Genomic DNA, 18,532 nt, shown 5'->3' with positions numbered 1-18,532 from the left:
ACTGAAGATCTGTCTCTTCTTGTAAATATGCCTTTCCAAGTAAAAAAAGATACAATAAAATGGAGAAAAAGTTGATGCGAGGGATATTAAAAACTAATTTTCTAAGGTAGCATAATTTTGCATGAATAAATACAATATTCATAAGAATTAAAATTTGTGGGGAAAGAACACTTTTTTTTTTCAATCAAAAGATTGCTCTTTACCTAAGATGCTGGCTCCTTGAAATAAATTATTTTCTTTTACCAATATTTATCTCTTGTGAATTTGCTACTGAAATACTGAACAGCAAGGGTCTGATTAGTTGTTCATTAATAATACTGGCAATCCTTAAAGGGTTTGGGGGCATATTGTTCATCTGGCCTCTCACATTGGTAGGGAAGCCTAATGACCACTCCACCCCAGAGCTGTACATGGTGAGCTGACACTATGACTGAGGTATCTATGAATACTTTGTTCATAAGAGGAAAAAGTTTCCTTGAAGGAGTCCATGGACTCCAGTTTGGGTAAGGGGAAGGAAACTTCTTCTCCTATTATACTGTTGGCCTATGTATGTATCAGATTTTAAAGAGAACTTGCTGTGAAACGAATTCTGAACTGTTACACTATGGCTCTGTCAGAAATTTGGTAGGTTCTTTAACCTTCCAACCACTGTGTCTGTGACAACTGATGCCCAGGAAGACATGCTAGGAGTCCTCGTAATTTGGAAAATGCTGAATCTACAGTTGCATCTCAACCTGAGGGTAGAGAAAAGGCCTAGGGAAACCGCTGATCTCTTTAAACCTGTAGGTAAATTCCCAATGATACCCCTGATGTCAATGACAGTGGGGAAGAAGAAATCAGAACTGCAATGCAACAAAAAGCACTTCTCTATTAGAGTGCCAACTGAATCAGAACTGAAGATAAACCTTTTGTTACAACTGAAAATGTCCAACTCCTTTAAATGGACTACAGCTATTTTCCAAGCTAATGGTCAGGTAAACTAAAATTTTTCCTTGAGAAAGTTACTAAGAGCAAGAAGCAATTTTAATTGACAGTAATTTTAAAAAGAAGTTAAAGATCTTAAAAAGCTGTTAGAGACACTGCTTTATTGTTTTGCTTTGCGCTGTATGTTTTATGTGTGTATATGCTGCATATTGTGTGCATGAGAAAAATCTGCTCAGAGTTGTATTAACTGACTTAAAGATGCGTGAATGCTCATATAAATTAAAAGCATAAAATTAATCCAAAACACCTTTAAGGTTCATGTCACTTAAATCTGTGATGACAGACTGTTTTAAATTTGTTGGCTAAAAACTAAAGACGCTTTCAGAGTCATTGACATGTTTGTATTTTGATTTGCTGCTCAAGCAAGTTATACTTATATTTAACACTTATTTGTAAGCATAAAGGAATAACATTAATCTAAATACTAATAAAAGAAGTACAGGTATGATGTGCTGAGCATTACTTCTTACAAAGTTCAATTCAGCATCAATAGTTATTCTTTGGTAAGATTGTGACTTGAGGTAACTATACTTACAAATATTTTAATTTTAGGTTATTTAAGTACAGCTGTTGAAAAACAAGTTGGTAAATACATTTGTTTACAAACATATGCACTTTTGCCTTCTTAAAATCTAAAGAGACTTTGGGTCTTTTGGTACACATTTTTGTGAGTTACTTATGTTTGACAGTTCAAAATTGCTTGCTAAGTTTTCACTTGGTAATAAGTTACTGAAGGTTTGAAATAGCTCTAAACTAGTGTATGGAAAAAAACTAACAGGTTGGCCTGGATTTGTGCCACAGCAGTTTAAGCTGCTATTTGCTATAGCAGACTCCCATGGATGCCTGTTTGAGTCACAGCTATTCTGCATCTGCTCCATTTGCACCCTAAGGATGCACTTGGAAAAGCAGTAGAAAACAGCCCAAATGCTGGATCTTTGTGTATCTCATGTTGGAGATGTGGATGGACTTTCCTTACTCCCAGCTATGGTATGGCCCAGCTTTGGCTGTTTGGCAACTGGGGGAGATAATCAGTGTATGGAAGACTTTATTTCTGTCTCTTTGTAAATATATCTTTCAAATAAAACAAACAATGATTTGGTCCCCTATGTTAAAGCAATAAAGTTATTCCATTATATAAATACTGATAATAAATATTTATAAGATATTTTGAGTTTCATGTTAAAATCCATTTGTGAACATTTTAACTAACTTCTGACCTGCAGCTTCTTCTTTTAGTTTACATTTAATTGACTCCTTCCTCTAAAATTCTCAGCATTTAAGAAAAATTTATTTTTTATTTTATGATACAATTCCATTATCCCAATAAGCTCTGGGATTGCCTTTACCCACTTCCCCAAACTCTTTCTGCCCCAATGATTTACTCTGTATCACAGCAGGCTACTCCTTCATAAGCAGTCATAATTCCATCATTCTGCTATTTAAGTGCAGGTACAGACAATGGAAGACAGTCCAGCATCTTACTATCAAGATATATTTAACAGTTTCATTGGGAGTCCATCTTTGCTTTGCAAGCAGAGATGCATACAGTATTGTATCTTCACATCTGTATGTGATAGTCTCTCTACTACCCAGTGACCATATATTCTCTTAAATGAAAAGCCATATAACAAAATCAACAATAGTAAAAAAGTTAGGAAAATTTATGTCATGAAGTTAAACAATATGCTACTGAATGATTACTGTGTCACCAAAGAAATGAAAAAGAAAATAAAAAACCATCTTGGAGAAAATGATGCTACCGTGTGACTTATGAGAGAAAAAATTAATAAGAAAAATAAAAAGTGGTTTTGAATGAATGAAAATACAAACAAAAATAACAAACCCCTTGAGATGTAGCAAAAACAGTATTGAAAGGGCTACTGAGCTTGTATTTTGCATGGCTGCCTTATATCAAAGAGAATAGAATATTTGTCCTTTCGGGGTTGGCTTATTTCACTGAGCATTATGGTCTTATGGTCTCTACCTAGGACCATTTGGTTGCAAATGCTATAATTTCATTCTTTTCAATGGATGAATAGTATTCTATGGAGTAGATGTAACACAGTTTCTTTATCCAATCCTCTGCTGATGGGCATCTGGGTTGTTTCCATGTCTTTGCTATTGTAGACTGTGCTGCTGTAAATATAGGATTACAGGTCACTTTCTCATAAGCAGATCTCATTTTCTTTACATAACTTCTCACGAGTGGGATAGGCGGATCATATGGCAGTCTTTTCTTCCCATATCCACACCAACAGGTCTTGTTAGTAGAGTTTTCTGAATGTAGGCCAACCTCACTGGAATTAGGTAGAATCTCAATGTGGTTTTAATTTGTAACTCCCTGACAGCTAAGCAGCCTGAGCATTTTTTCATATGTTTATAAGCCGTTTGATTTTGTTCTTTTAAACAAATTTTGTAAGCTATTTTCTCCTCCCAGGTTCTGACTGTTATGGCCTCTTATTAGAGTGGTATTCTAGAGGCCAGGACTGAGGTGCAGCAGGCTAAGCCTCTGCTTGCAGCCCCAGTATCATACGTGGTCACAAGTTCATGTCCTGGTGCACCACTTCCATCTCAGTTTCCTGCTTTTGGCCTGGGAAGGCAGCAGAAGATGGATCAATTATTTTGACCCCTTATAGCCTTGTGAGAGATATGGAAGAAACTCCTGGCTTTGCAACAGTTGAGCTCCACCTGTTACAGCCATTTGGGGAATGAACCAGTGGATGGAAGATCTTTCTCTCTCCTTAGTCTCTCTGCTAAATTTACATTTCAAATAAATAGATAATCTTCAAAATGGATAAATAAATTTTAAAAATGTTATTCTAGTCAAACTTTTCCAGTTCTTTTATAATGATGTATGCTTCTTTTTAAAGAGTTATTTTATTTTTATTGGAAAGTCAGATATACAGAGAGGAGGCGAGACAGAGAAGATCTTCTATCCATTGATTCAGTCTCCAAGTGGCCACAATGGCTGGAGCTACGTCAATCCAAAGCCAGAAGACCAGAGCCTCCTCCGGGTACAGTATACCAAAGCATTGGGCCATCCTCAATTGCTTTCCCAGGCCACAAGCAGGGAGCTGGATGGGAAGCGGGGCTGCCGGGATTAGAACCAGTACCCATATGGGATACTGGCGCGTGCAAAGTAAGGACTTTAGCCACTAGGCTACCACTCTGGGCCCATGATGTATACTTCTAACTCTGCAAAAACATCATGTCAATGTCCAAATTGGGTTATTTTCTACCAGGTTTAACTTCCAAGTTATCTCGATGAGCATACTATCAAGCAAAATTCAGTAAAACAGCTTTCTGTGATTTAATGAGGGAAACACATTTAAGCTTTTGTTAAGATAAGCTGTACCATCTTTGTTGGGTTCTGAATGTTTGGAAAACTGAGTCTAACGAGCTTTAAATTTTCAGCATCTTTTAAAATTATATATATTTAGTGCTTTATAGTGCAATTAAATCTGGTTTTTGCTTGGTTAAATCATATAATTGAATGAGTTACTTCATAATGACAAGGCATCCTATTTTGATGAAATGTTTTTACAAAACCTAGTATCACTGACAGATTTTTTTCTCACAAAGTTCTCTGCTGGAAACTCTCAAAGGATACAGAATCCAATTTGTAGAGATTATGCCTAATTAGGATGATTTTGTATGGAAACTTCTGTCAAGCTGTAATCATAAACTTATAGTTCCATTTATATAGGTATGTTTTTGATGTAAATGTTCTAGAGATAATATAACATTGGCACAGGTCTGATGTTCTTTGTGGGATAAATCACAATTGTTAAAATGGGGGAGGGAGTTCTTTAAAATTGCTGCTGTATTGTCAATGATTGAGATTCTGTAATAGTTTGTAAAGTACTCATGAGTATTCTGAAATGTTCTGTATTGTAGGAATAACTGTCTTCTTTTCTGTTGCTGAATTATTTTCCAAATCTGCACTGAGATGTTTTTAAGTCTTGTCATTTGCAGTTTTGGCTGCTCTGTGGAAGAATTTATAATCATGTCTGCAACAAACATTTGTGAAAACAGGTTTCTCACAAAGACCAATGAGATAACTACCCCTCCCGCAGTTTTATTCCAAAACCTTGAAAAAGAAAACTGACAGATTCAAGAGACTGCTAATACAGATAAAACCTGACAAGAATTAATTATAGCAGATTTGACTGGTAAAATTTCTGGATTTCAATGTCATTTGCTGTACAGCTGTTGGTTTTATTCTTTATGTTGAAGATTTATTTATTTAGAAGACCAGTTACAGAAAGAGGGAGAGACAGATCTTTCATCTGCTCGTTTACTCTCCAACCAGCAACCATTACTGGGATTGCACCCAGCTGAAGCCAGTAGTTAGGAGCTTCCTCTGGATCTTCCACTTGGGTGTGGGGGCTTAGGACTTGACATCCTCTACTGACTTCCTAGGTCATTACTATGATGCTGGACTGGAAGCAGAGCAGCTGGGACATGAACTGACACCATATGGGATGCCAGCACGGCAGGCTGCAGCTTTATCTGACGTGACACAATGTTGACTCCCCTGGTTCTGTTCTTAAATGTTTGTCTGTTAGGTTTATAGATTTCCCTGAAACTCCCAGGTTTCTCAAACTCTGGCTAACTAATGTGTTTGTAAACAAACATAAAATGATTCACCTTAAGAAATATTTTTGTTTCTCTTGATAATGTGATTGCTCACATGGGTTTAATCAGAATCTGCTGTCTTCATAATGGAACACAATTTTGAATGCTGGCATATCTAAAAATAGTGCTTCCTGATTTCAAGGGCTTCAAGCCTTTCTGTGAATAAGTTGTCATGTTAGTAGACTGGAAACTTCAAAAGATCAGATACTACAGCTTAAAAACAAAGTATATGTACATACATATACATGCACATAAACATATATGTAGGTCTATAAATCTGCCTTGGTTGGCCTTGTTGATTTGAGTTTTCCAAATCTTAGATTAGTATATGCTAAATTTACTTGCATTAGTGCAAATAATCAATGAACTATAAAATTTGCTATCATTAACTGTTTATTATCTTTAATGTGCAAATGCAATTTTCTTTCAAATGACTGCATTTTTTCCTATATTTTTCTTTTTTTAGCTTTGTGCTACTGGTTATCAAAATTCTATAGAAGTACAATTCCTAGTGAGGTAATGCTAGCCTGACTCTTTGAAATAACGGCTTTAAACTGCAGAAGTGAGCAAGTTATTTTTAATTATTGACTCCAGATAAACATAGCCTGAGAATTCCTGTTTTCTGTTGCTGAACTGTGGCTGAATGCATTTCTGAGCTGAAGTCCTAGTCCTCGATCTTTCCTTCACAACATCAGACCATACAGAACACCAACCCATGACCAACCACATCCTGGCAACATGGAACAGATATGGCTTCACTACAGAATGACTCATCAATGGTGCTTTTAAGAAAAAATGACAAGAAGGGAATATGGGAGCTAAGATGGGAGTTACAGGTCTCAACCCTATACTAAAACATAAAGCTGAGAGGTTATGAAATAAGGGTTCTTATTTATAATTATCTGATGGTAATTAAAACAAATGTCGGCCAGATTTGCAGCCTCTGCAGAGGGCTTCCACTTCCAAGATATGCTAACTGGGTATGATTTCTGGAATGCTCACACTTAATGTGAGAATTTCTTTTTATTTATTTTGAAATTTTATTTGTGATGGTGTTTACATAGTTGAGAAGAATGCATGCCCATGTGGACCACTGTTTAGGGTAGGCAGGGTTGAGGAATAGGGGAAAGTGGACGAGACTACTGTTTCCAACGTTGGAGGCAGGAGGAAAGAATTCTTACATATCAACCACACTGGGGTGTCAGGCCTGAGATCACTCCATGGCTTTTTACTAACCACAAGGCAAAACTTAGGTCTGACAGTACTGACTCAAAATCTAGAACTCATGGAACTATACCATAAAACAAAATAAAAAAGGTTAAAAAGAAGAAAAAAGAGTGTAATTCTGCTACTGACTGGCAAGATCTGCTGAGGAGTTAGTGGGGAGAAAGTAAGTAAGACCTGCAAAGACTAAAGTCAAATCTTCAGCCAACACTCTGTCCGACTGGTCACAGTGTGTCCTCCCTGGACATAGGAGAATAAACACAGCAGTATTCTGATCTCTCAGTCAGTACAGACACTCAGAAGAAAGGGCCTTGCCGATGCTCTTTCAGTGTAATACAGATCCTAATGCTATGCACTTTTGCCTAAGATATAACTAGATGAAGGAGAATCTGGCAGAGGCTGACAGAACATACTTATTGAGTGTTAAATTAAGACATAAATTTAAGTGCTTTACAAAGATTACAAAAGGAATTTACTTCCATTCTCTCCCCACCATCCACTACTTTTCAAACCATTCCCAATGTGTCAATGACACTGCTAGTCAATTTTGTTTAGGATCTCCAAGGGCTAAATTTAATGGGTGTTTCTCTACTGTTATCCCATTGAACTCTCATTAACATACGAACTCCCATTAACATGTGAACCCAGAACTCCTCCCTCCCTGGAACCTTCTCTTTCTCAGTGTTTCACGCCACTGTACAACCACATTGGCATCACTTTCCTAGTGTTCTCTGCCAGCTGCTCATTTCTTGCCTCAACTGAAACAATTCCTCAAGCATTACTTATATCAAGGATTATTAATACTTTCCATGGTATTAGCCTAACTCTCTAAGGGCAAAAACTTTCAGATCACAAAAGGAACTCAACAAATGTTTGCTTAATAAAGAAATGATTGTTTCCCCACAGTACTTGGAATAAAATTCAAAGTCCTTATACCATTCTTTATACCTTGAACAAGCTGGCTTCTGTTTACCTCTCAGTTGAGCTGCTCCCCTCCTAGCTCAGCTCTCAGCTCCTTTAATATACTGTGTCCTGTGAGTGAAATGCTGTCATTTCCTTTTATGTTAAAGAGTTTATGAATGGGATAGGGAAATCTTTCTACTTAAGCCAGCATCTGATTATCACCCCCTCGAACAGCAGCCAGAGAAGCACAGTGCTTTTAATGCTGTATGCCAGTGACAAAAATTTATACTCATATCTCTTGTCTTAACTTGAAGCTTCAAAAACTTACTTAAAGTTCTAATATTTTATTCTGAGACTATCCTGGCTTCATTAGATAGTTTTTAAAAAATATATCTTAAATATAGCCTCTCTCGATCCTCTTATGATTCATGCTAGTTTTTTTCTCTCCTGCTCCCAACTCACTCTATCACTAACAGTTCCTGATTTAAGGTCACTCAACTGAAGAACCATTTGGATGCTGCCCTATGACAAAGAAACCTGCCCAACAGAAGCTACAGTGACAGTTGGTGTGCTTCCTTAAAACATTTTATTTGTTCACAAGTCAGTTGGTTACCTGTGTACTTTCACAGAAGACACTGACCATGGCACAAGCATGGCAACATAAGTGGTCATGCAGTTTTCACCCCAGAATATTCTGGAATGTAACCAATACAAAGACTAAAATGCAAACAATTCTTTAGGTTGATTGTTTAGAGGTTAAAAACTGAAACCCCGTTTTAGAGTAGATTTAGGTATAATCATTCTTCATTGACAAAGTAATCAGTTAAAAACACCTTGAAATTTTTTACTTTATAGGTGGTTGCTTTAGAAACTGTCGTAAAAACAATGCCTGGGTGGCTTTACTTGTGAGATGGGGCTAATCAGACAAAATGTTTGAAAATAACATAATTTCTGTCTCATTTTAGCAGCAAAAATATATAAAAACAGAAGAAACCATGAAGTAAAATTGTCTCTATTTATTTGTACTGAGAAATTTCAGTACTGATTGAACATAAAATACATAATGGCTGAAATATCCCTAGTTCATTTTAGCATCACACATTAACATTTCTTCTAAAGTAGTAGAAGTACATCACAGCTTGAAAGAGCACATCAGGTTTGCATTTGAAGCTGATGTGAGTCACACATGTTCTAAATGCGCAGCATTGGCATACTCTGAACAATCACCCAAAATGTGTTAGTAGGTATGTACTTTGTACCATGACTTCAAAGAAAAGTCCACATTTGGAATACTGTTAGGTATAAAATCTTACAGAAATAAAATTAAGCCTGTATATGTGCAGTGCATAAACCAAATCATCAATATTCCATATATGCATTTTTCAACATTTGCCTTTTTTTTTATTCATTAATTACATTGTATTATGTGTCACAGTTTCATAGGTACTGGGATTCTCCCCACCCCTCCCCAAACCCTCCCACCACGGTGGATTCCTCCACCTTGTTGCATAACCACAGTTCAAGTTCAGTTGAGATTCCCTCATTTCAAGCATATACCAAACATAGAGTCCAGCATCTTATTGTCCAGTCAAGTTCAATGGCTTCTTAGGTATACCCTCTCTGGTTTGAAAACAGAGCCAGCAGAGTATCATCCCGATCAATTAAAAGCTCCAACATACCATCAGTAAAAATTTACATCATTATGGAATTAATTGACATAGTAATGAGTAGCCGATATGTTAAAAATAAATGCTAGTTCTTAACCACCTTCTGTGACCACCTCATTGACATTTCAATTTTAGTTTATACACATCATATAACATACATAACATAACATGTTATACATAACATCATATCATCTTAGCAACATTTGCCTTTTAAATGCTGATAATGTTTTAGGTACAACAAGGTGAATCATTCAGGCATATCTACTAAACAACACAAGATTTTTTGTGTTTTTTGACATTATTTTGACCTTTAATTACTATCCTGAGTAAGTATTTGGTGTTAAAGAACATTAAAGAAGTAATAATGAAATTTTCAAGACAAAATGATAGCTTTTATCATTTTACTTTGGGAAATTGATACCCTGTAAATTAGTTTTGGGTTTTAGTCATCTGTGAAACTAAGCAAGAAGCTTAAACAGAAGTATTGGTTAAATATAACATACCACAACAAACACACGGTACTACCAATCCTAAGTGAGTTCTATTAAATGGAAAGGCAGAAATGTGCCAACTGTCCAGGTTGGACACAGTGCCTTTGGAGCACTGCTTTCTCACCGCTGCCAAACAGCAGTCCCATCCAGGTTGGTGAGACATGGAAGAAGCCCAGAGCAGACATGACAATGCAAAAGTTACTTCACTGATCCCATCACTGCTACATCTAAGAAAATATTATTAAAAACTGGGAAAACAAGACAGGAAAACTTAAGACATACAAAAAAATTAAAGTATTATTAAATCTATGGAGGCGCAAGAAGAAATATCTACATTTGGAAGTAGTAAGAAAAAACAAAAAATTGGTACTAACAGACTCAATCATAAAGTAAAATCTTCTATTTATAAAATTATATGATACAGTCAAGCAATTAACTAGCCAAATTACTACACCAGAAGGATGACTATTATGCATGTAAGTGCAAAAACACACATGCAAAAAAAGTGGTATCATTTGTCTTTATACGTGATTTTAGAAAAATGCTTTTTCACAAATGCTATACTAAATAATTTTAAAAAGGGGGGAAATTCCAAAACAACAAAGAATAAAAAGGACAACTAATTAACACGTAATCAAATATACAAAAAACAAGACATGCACTAAAACAAGTTAACAGTTATATTACTAAAATACCGCAAATGAGTGTGTAGAAAAGCTGTTACTTTCATATGCTGATAATGTGTATATTGTGAGAAACTACAACAATTAGTACAATGCTTTTAGAAAGAGGCTAGCACTGTGTATAAAAGCTGTAAAATGCTCACTTTTCGACTGATCCATTTAACTGCATTCTTAGAACTCTATGTTGAGGAAGTAATTGTGAATAAAGAGAAACCTATAATAATAACAATAAAGCTGTAATGATGTGAAAAACCTTTACGGAATAGCTTCATTATGGGATGTAATTTACTTGCCAAAAATACAAAAAATTTCTAAAAACTGTATAAAGCCATTTATTTATCTGAGAGACAAAAATAAACAGAGTGGGAGAGCTCTCAATTGTTGTTTTACACCCCAAACACCCTCTACAGTTGGGACTTGGCTGGGCAGCTACAGCAAACCGGGACCCCAAACCATGTTTCCCCCATGGATGGTGGAAACCAACCACTTGGCTATCACTGTTACTTTCCAAGGCTGATATTCAGTAGCCAGCTAGAGTTAAGAACCAAGAATAATATCAAACACAGGCACTTATTATTTAGAACTTTAATAGTAGCTATTACCTCATAAAAGGAAAATAGTGGGCTTTTAAATTTTTATATACTGAATACTTTCTAAATAAAAAATACTGCTTTATTGTACAGCTTTTAAAAGATTATTTTGCAAAACTAACTAAGTTGCATTAGAACGGGGGAATACTCAACGACTATGGAAACTTAGTGCATTCTAAAACATACATAAATAATGATGTTGAAGGAAAAATCATGACTATAAGCATATAAAATAAATACCTCGTGAAAAAACACTGGAGGAAAATATCCAGCTGTGTTAAAGTAGCAGTATATAACACATTTCTTCTTAATACTTTTTCTAAATTTCCTTTATTTTACACCTTCACTACAGAATTAAACAAGTTAAATATTTTATTTCTATTACAGCAGAATATAAATTGGTCGAATGTGTATGAAATAGAAGACAAAATGCATTCCTTACCTCTCTTTCATCCATATTCAACCACTGCTTTGGATCTTCTTCAGTAGCCAGAAAAGCTATTAATTCCAAGGCAGTAAGACGAGTCTGACGTCTTGATGAGACAAATATCAAAACAGGTTTGGCTGGAGAATGGCTTCGAATTGCTGTTGAAAAGTTATGAAAAATTAAATGTCTAGCCATTTACCATTAGAATATATTTCATTAGGAAACAAAAATATATAAATTAAAATGAAGTGTTATAACTGATTCAGAAGAGTTTTTCATTTGGGCATGTAATGTAGAAATATTCTAGATACATCATACATCTCACAATGAACTGAACAGATGACAGGAAAGGTGAGGCTGCTGGCTCTACTTCGGTTTTCTGAGAACAGAGTAGATGTAATTGCTCTGGTTTCAAGTTCTTAGTTGAATTTCCAGGGAAGGGGAAAAAAAAGTCAAGATTCCATTAAGAATCAGTCATGCACATCACACCTTAGGTTCAGTTTTCTATTACTAAATTATGTTTCCGACACAGAGAGAGCCAAATCCAACGGGATAAAAAAAAAACCAACAAAGGTCATTAAAAAATAAGTGAAAAAACAATGGATTTTCCTTTCTCTTGCCAGTAGATAGAAAAATTAGGACAATCTGTCTCATTAGATGGGTAAAGGGATAAATTAGAATACTTTCCTTCTGTTTTTCTCAACCTATGTGTGAGGTCTCAAGTGGAAGATAAAAAGCAGAGAGCTGAAGAGAATACCAGAATACCATGCTCAGGTGTAGTCGAGACACAAGAGATGAGTAGTTCAAAACCTGGGTAACAAGACTGAAGGAAATTTTGTAGATGAAAGTTTTAAACAGCACAAACTTAAAACACCAAATACATCTCTCGACTTAACTTGAAATGGCCCAACTATAATTTGGGTCAGATAACTTAAAATAATCGATTTTTAAAAATCGGTATATAAAAAAGTCCAACCACCAGATTTCTTGTTTGAATTGTAAGCTGCAATTTATGGGTTGTGAAAAAAGGTTAATAATAGAAAAATAGACATGACCTTGACTATACTTATACCCTGGCATTGAAACATCAAGCTACCACAAAATCCATATTTCTAAGCCCAAAGAGAGATGGTAACCACTGTATATATAATGAACACTCTAAGGGATAGCTGCTACCATATCTAAAGTGCATTTCAGTTATTTACACTGACTTGCATAACATGAAATGCTTCACTGTCATCAATAGTATATAACCATTCAACAGAAAAGCAATTTCAAAAAATAGAATGTAAAATCTCATTTATTTCTTATTTTCATCATGCAGCAACACACACAACGTAAATGCAAAAGCTCTGATAAATCAGATTAGAGATCAAATGTGTAAAATATACATATTACTACAATATTGCTATCATTTGTACACCTAATCATGAATGGATATCTTTCTTTTTAAAGCTCAACATTTAATGGATTTTTGCTGCTGCAAGAACAGGTGTGGCTGAACAGCTCAGGACAGATTTATTGTTCATTAGCGATTTTGTACAATGCTTCCGTGGAGGTGTAAATAATCCAAACTGCCAAGATTGGTCTCTGGTTTACAATCAATACTTTGCTTCTGTCACACGGCTAATTACAACAGCTAAAAAGTCACCTCACAGCCGTCAACTCAAAATCAACAGCAGTTCACATTAGACGATTTATTTTGGAGATAATTTTTAATTGACACAATAAATATTCCATATGTAGCCTAAGTTAAACATGTTTCAATAAAATAGGAGTGCTATTCTCAAACCTTTCCTGTTTTCTTAATTTCCTAGAAAATGAAAACAAAACAATGCAGAAATACTGTATAAGTCAACCGTTTACTGAATTTTAAGTTTTATGGTTTCTGCTAAAATTACAATTTGATTTTTTTAAACTTGAGGAATCTATTAGCATTTGATCAAGCTCCTAACTAGCACAAGAAATCACTTTAACAGATTAATAATGATTTTATTACTCTTCTTCCATTATATAGTGTAACTCATGAAAATTTTTTTACTCTAACATATTACTATTTATTTCCAAGTCATAGTTAACTGAACTATTTGTGCTTTTCTTTGTTTTTTAAATACAGCACAATCTGAGATAATCCTAGATTCCCACACAGTTGGGAGAACACAGACCCTATGTGCCCTTTGCTCCATTTTCCCCCAACAAAATTGTTGTTACTGATTGGAACCAGAATATCAGTTTTGGTGGATTCAAGGCATTTTAATATACTATTTGTGTTTCTTAACAGTTGGGATAATCACTTTAAACACTTGTTAAATGGAGCAGGATCAATCTTTCAAAGAAAATACAATCATTTATTATGCATTTGACATCTGCCTTAAAAATCTGACTACTATTTCGTTTCATGAACTGATGCTTACCCTGAAATGCAGGCTTGTTCATACTAGCCATACGAGGACAGTAATGCTGCCCTGGGAAACCCTGGATGTGGACTTCCAGCGGGACAGGGCGCACTGATGGTCGGAAGTTGAACAAGCCCATCTAGATAAAGTACGAGAGAGAAAGCATTTTCAATTTCTGTATTTAAGTTTAGAATTATATAATGCCTTATTAATGTGACTGCCTAAGCCACACTAGAAGTTTCTAATTTATAAATAGTCTACGTACTTGTTTGATATTTAGCCAGTCAGCAAGGTCTCTGGCATTAGCTAATGCAGTAGACAGTCCAACTATTCTAACAGGTTTTTCTGTGTGTGACGAGATGAAATTCGTTCGTGATACAATGACCTCTAGGACAGGACCTCTTTCCTCCCCTAGGAAATAGTAATAGTGAAAGTTGGTTATTTAACAAATCCATAGTACCCTTTGCAAACATTTAACTCAAAGCCTCTAGGTTCTCTATACCTCCCCTCCCCCACCACACACACACTCCACTACATGATCTAGCAATCCCACTTCTGGATGTATATCCAACGAAGCTAAAATCAACATGCTGAGGAGGCATCTGACTGCTCATTACAACATTACTTATAATGATCCAGATATTGATTTACCTAGGTATCTTCTATTACTTGAATGGACAAAGACAGTGTACAGATACATAGAAATACAATGGAATAATATTCAGCCTCAATAAAGAAGGAAATCGTGTCATTTGTGTTATCTATCAACCTGGGGGATAGGCAAATACTACAAGAACTGACTGAGGCGTGGAATCAAAACAAAATTTAAACTCATAGAATCAAAGAGTAGAATAATGGTTATCAGAGACTGAGGAGGTTTGAAGAAGTAATATGAATTTGTAATCAAAAGATAAAAAGTTTCAGCTAAATAAGTGAAATAAGTGTGTAAGGTCTATTGTATAGAAAGGTAATTATAGTTACTAGATTGCATATTAAGAGTTCATTTCTAATGTTTCAGCAAAAAAATTGTGAGGTAATGGACATGTTACTAAGCTTTATTTTTGTATCCTATATTGTACACACTTATTAGCACACTGTACTCCCATACATACATACATACATACAATTATCATGTCAGTTAAATTATTAGAGCCATTTTAAACACCAAAAGTTGAAGTCTGTACACCAGTTTCAGTGTGGTACCCACCAAGCAAATGGATCTCATCTATGATGAGAATAGTGACTTGCTGAACATAATTCCTATTTTGCCAGCTTCTGCTGACTCCATCCCACTTCTCTGGTGTCGTGACAATAAGGTCAGCCTTGGCAATGGATTTCATATCAGGAGTTACATCCCCTGTTAGTTCAATAACACTGGAAGGACAATCAAAATGATCTTTTTAATCCCTCAGGTGATACATAAGCTTGAAAAGGCAAAAACATTTCTTTGAAAATAAGCTTCCATAATGCTTAACACTATTTTATCTCCTGCTTAATTGAAAACAGACCTTTAAGATGATTTCCTGCCAAAACTTATAACTATACAAACCCAAATCATTGACATATTTAACTTCTGTTCAGAAGCGCAAGCAAAGGTGTCAACTTATGCTTTATGCTTACAGAACTTCTTCCGTTTATGATTTATAAACTTGAACCTAGACACACTCTATATGTGGGAATGAGCATCTTTTTGATGTGACAAAGTGCTGACTTATTCAGACATAGGAAGCATTCATTAAGAATACATTTATGTGTTTTTTTCCTCAGCTAGGAATTTGGTATAGATATTATCAGCAAATTCAAATGTTAGGACATAAACAATATAAATCCAAGCAAATGGCAACCTCAGGCTGAGCAGGTCCCCATCTTTCAGAGGGAAAATAGGGAACAGAAACACTTTTGCAAACCCGGAAGAGTCAGTATAATACATAGGAAAATATGGAACTATTTAAAATTACATTTTAAATAGTTTCTAAATATTTCTGCATTGATGTTAGTATTTGTAAAGCAGAACAAAGACTGGTTCTAGGACCTGTGCTGTGGCACAGTAAGTTTAACTGCTGTTTAAAATGCTGGGATCCCATTCTGGAGTGCTGGTTCCAGTCAGCTTCCTAATGGGACTGGGAAACAGTGGATCATGCTTCCATTCTGGGAGACCCAGACAGAGTTCTGGGATCCTTGTTTTGGTCTGGACAAGTCCTGTTTGTTGTGGCTATTTGGGGCAGGAGAAAGTAAAAGGAAGATCTAAGTGTGACTCTCCCCCATCCATCACTCTGCCTTTCTTTTTCCTTTTTAATTAAAAAAAAAAAATTATGACATGGTTCCATAGGCACAGGGATTCCTCCTTCCTCCCCTCCCTCCTTCCCTTCCATATGCCCCCATATTTTGGCAATAGTATAGTCCTTCAGCAATAGTCACAAGTCCAACATTCTGCTGTTTAAGTATATCATGGCATTGTAGGTATAGACAATGGTGGAAAGCCTGGTACCATATTGTCAAGATATATTTAATAGCTTCATTAAGAATCCTTTTATTAGTGAGCAGAGATGCATAAAAATATCATTTTTAAAAGACTGGTTCCTCCAAATATATTTTAAAGTATTTAGTTACTTTTACTCATTACAAAGATGTTTATATCTGTCCACATCTGTGGAATCAATCAACTATGAATTAAATATATTTGTTAAAAATCATGTCTGCTCTGAATACACAGAATTTTTCCATGTGATCATTTTTTAAACAATGCAGTATAGAAGCCATTAACAGGGGCCAATATTGTAGTGAGGCAGATTAACGAAGGCATCCCATATCAGCGTGTCAGCCAGAGTCTTGGGTGCCATATTTCAATACCGTTCCCTATTGAAGGTACCTGGGAAGGCAATGGATGATGGCTTAAATACTGCAGCCACCGCCAACCATGAGGGAAACTGGAATGTAGCTCCTCATTTCTGCCTTTGGGCTGCCTTAATTTTGGCTGTTGTGTGTATGACTGGAATCAACCAACAGATGGAAGATGTCCCTATCTCCACTTTTCAAATAAAGAAATAATTATTAGCATGTTTTAGGTATTATAGGTCATCTAGTGAACAGCAGAATACATGTAAGTTATATAAAAATGCTATAGCATACTATAAAATGAACTTGAAAATCTTTAGATTTTGGTACACTTAGGGTACGGTGGAAATAATTCCCCACACACTGCAGTGGATGACCATATTAATATGCGTCAAGGAATACGAAGTTAACAGTCTGTAACATTCCTGCCCTACAGCCAGACGCCCAGTTATTATTCTGAAGTTATCACATATTCACATTCTTTTGTACAAACCAAACGAGAATATTAGGTTTAAATGTTTTAAATATAATCTCTGGAAATCACTCCTTATGTTTAGATTGTTCCCATCCTTTCCCATCCTTCTAGAGAGTAAAATAATACAATGAATAACCTTTTGCTAGAATTAATGTTAAGTAAAAGCTCATGAATTCTCTGAAGAACTTCATATTTTTACACAAATTACCTCCTAAATGGTATCTGGAAGTTATTCTGAAAAACACATTAGGAAAACAAAATATAAAAATACTCATAATAAATAACTAAAGATATTTCAGTTTTCAATCAGAAAACGATAGAAATACTGATGTCATTTTAATAATTACATATCCTTAAATAAAAGAACGAAGAGAATCATTATAAATATACCCAATGGCTTTATGTGATCCTTTAATTTGTTAGTATTTATTGATCACCTAAAGCATATTTTTTGAAAAGAAGTAAAAACTTACTTTTTTCCAAGTTTTTCTTCTATTCTAACTTTCCAATCATCCATTCTTTCACGTACTAGAGCTTTTAGGGGTGCAATATATACTGCCTAAAATAGGGATAACAAGAAAAAGAGTTTTATGAAAACAGTGACAACATTTTCAAGTAAAGCAAACTTAAGAAAATCTGTCAAAATACGACAGTGTGATTTTAAAGCGTATCTTTTAATTCTGACCACTAAAGTTTTATATTAACAAGAAAATGTTATTAACTTAAAGTACTACTAGGCAAACCAGCTTGACATTATTCATTTAACAATGTATAACAAAACAGCATATTGTATATCCTAAGTATAATGAAATCTATGTAACACATAACATAATGTATAATGTAACATAATATAGAAATACATATTTAAAATAATATGGGGAAACACATAAACAAAAATAAAAATATCATGTTTTAAGTAAGTTTCAAGTCAATATTTACTTGACTTGCAATTTTTTTAATTTTTTAATAAAAATTTTATTTATTTATTTATTGAAAAGGAAGATGTACAGAGAGAAGGAGTGACAGAGAGAAAGATCTTCCATCCACTGTTTCATTTCCCAAGTGGCTGCAATGGCTGGAGCTGAGCTGCCCCGAAGCCAGGAGTTTCTTCCGGGTCTCCCACTTGGGTATAGGGTCCCAAGGTTTTGGGTTATTATCTACTGCTTTCCCAGGCCACAAGCAGGGAGTTGGAAGGAACGTGGAGCAGTTGGGATATGAA

The 18,532-nt window shown here is 35.2% G+C and overlaps 1 protein-coding gene across 1 annotated transcript in view; it reads right to left on the bottom strand.

Annotated features, from left to right (window-relative positions):
• Nucleotides 1-18,532, bottom strand: part of ASCC3 (activating signal cointegrator 1 complex subunit 3) — a 312,984-nt gene that overhangs the window by 97,773 nt on the left and 196,679 nt on the right. The window contains exons 26-30 of the mRNA XM_058660479.1: nucleotides 17,787-17,872; nucleotides 15,211-15,377; nucleotides 14,269-14,414; nucleotides 14,022-14,142; nucleotides 11,623-11,765 (exon numbers count right to left, since the gene is read on the bottom strand). Coding sequence (XP_058516462.1) covers nucleotides 11,623-11,765; nucleotides 14,022-14,142; nucleotides 14,269-14,414; nucleotides 15,211-15,377; nucleotides 17,787-17,872 — 663 coding nt within the window. The remainder of the gene's footprint in view (nucleotides 1-11,622; nucleotides 11,766-14,021; nucleotides 14,143-14,268; nucleotides 14,415-15,210; nucleotides 15,378-17,786; nucleotides 17,873-18,532) is intronic.

This window comes from Ochotona princeps, chromosome 1, assembly GCF_030435755.1.
Source record: "Ochotona princeps isolate mOchPri1 chromosome 1, mOchPri1.hap1, whole genome shotgun sequence".
Lineage (NCBI taxonomy): Eukaryota > Metazoa > Chordata > Mammalia > Lagomorpha > Ochotonidae > Ochotona > Ochotona princeps.
The sequence above is the reverse complement of the archived record's forward strand: the minus strand, read 5'-3'. Positions and strand labels throughout refer to the sequence as shown.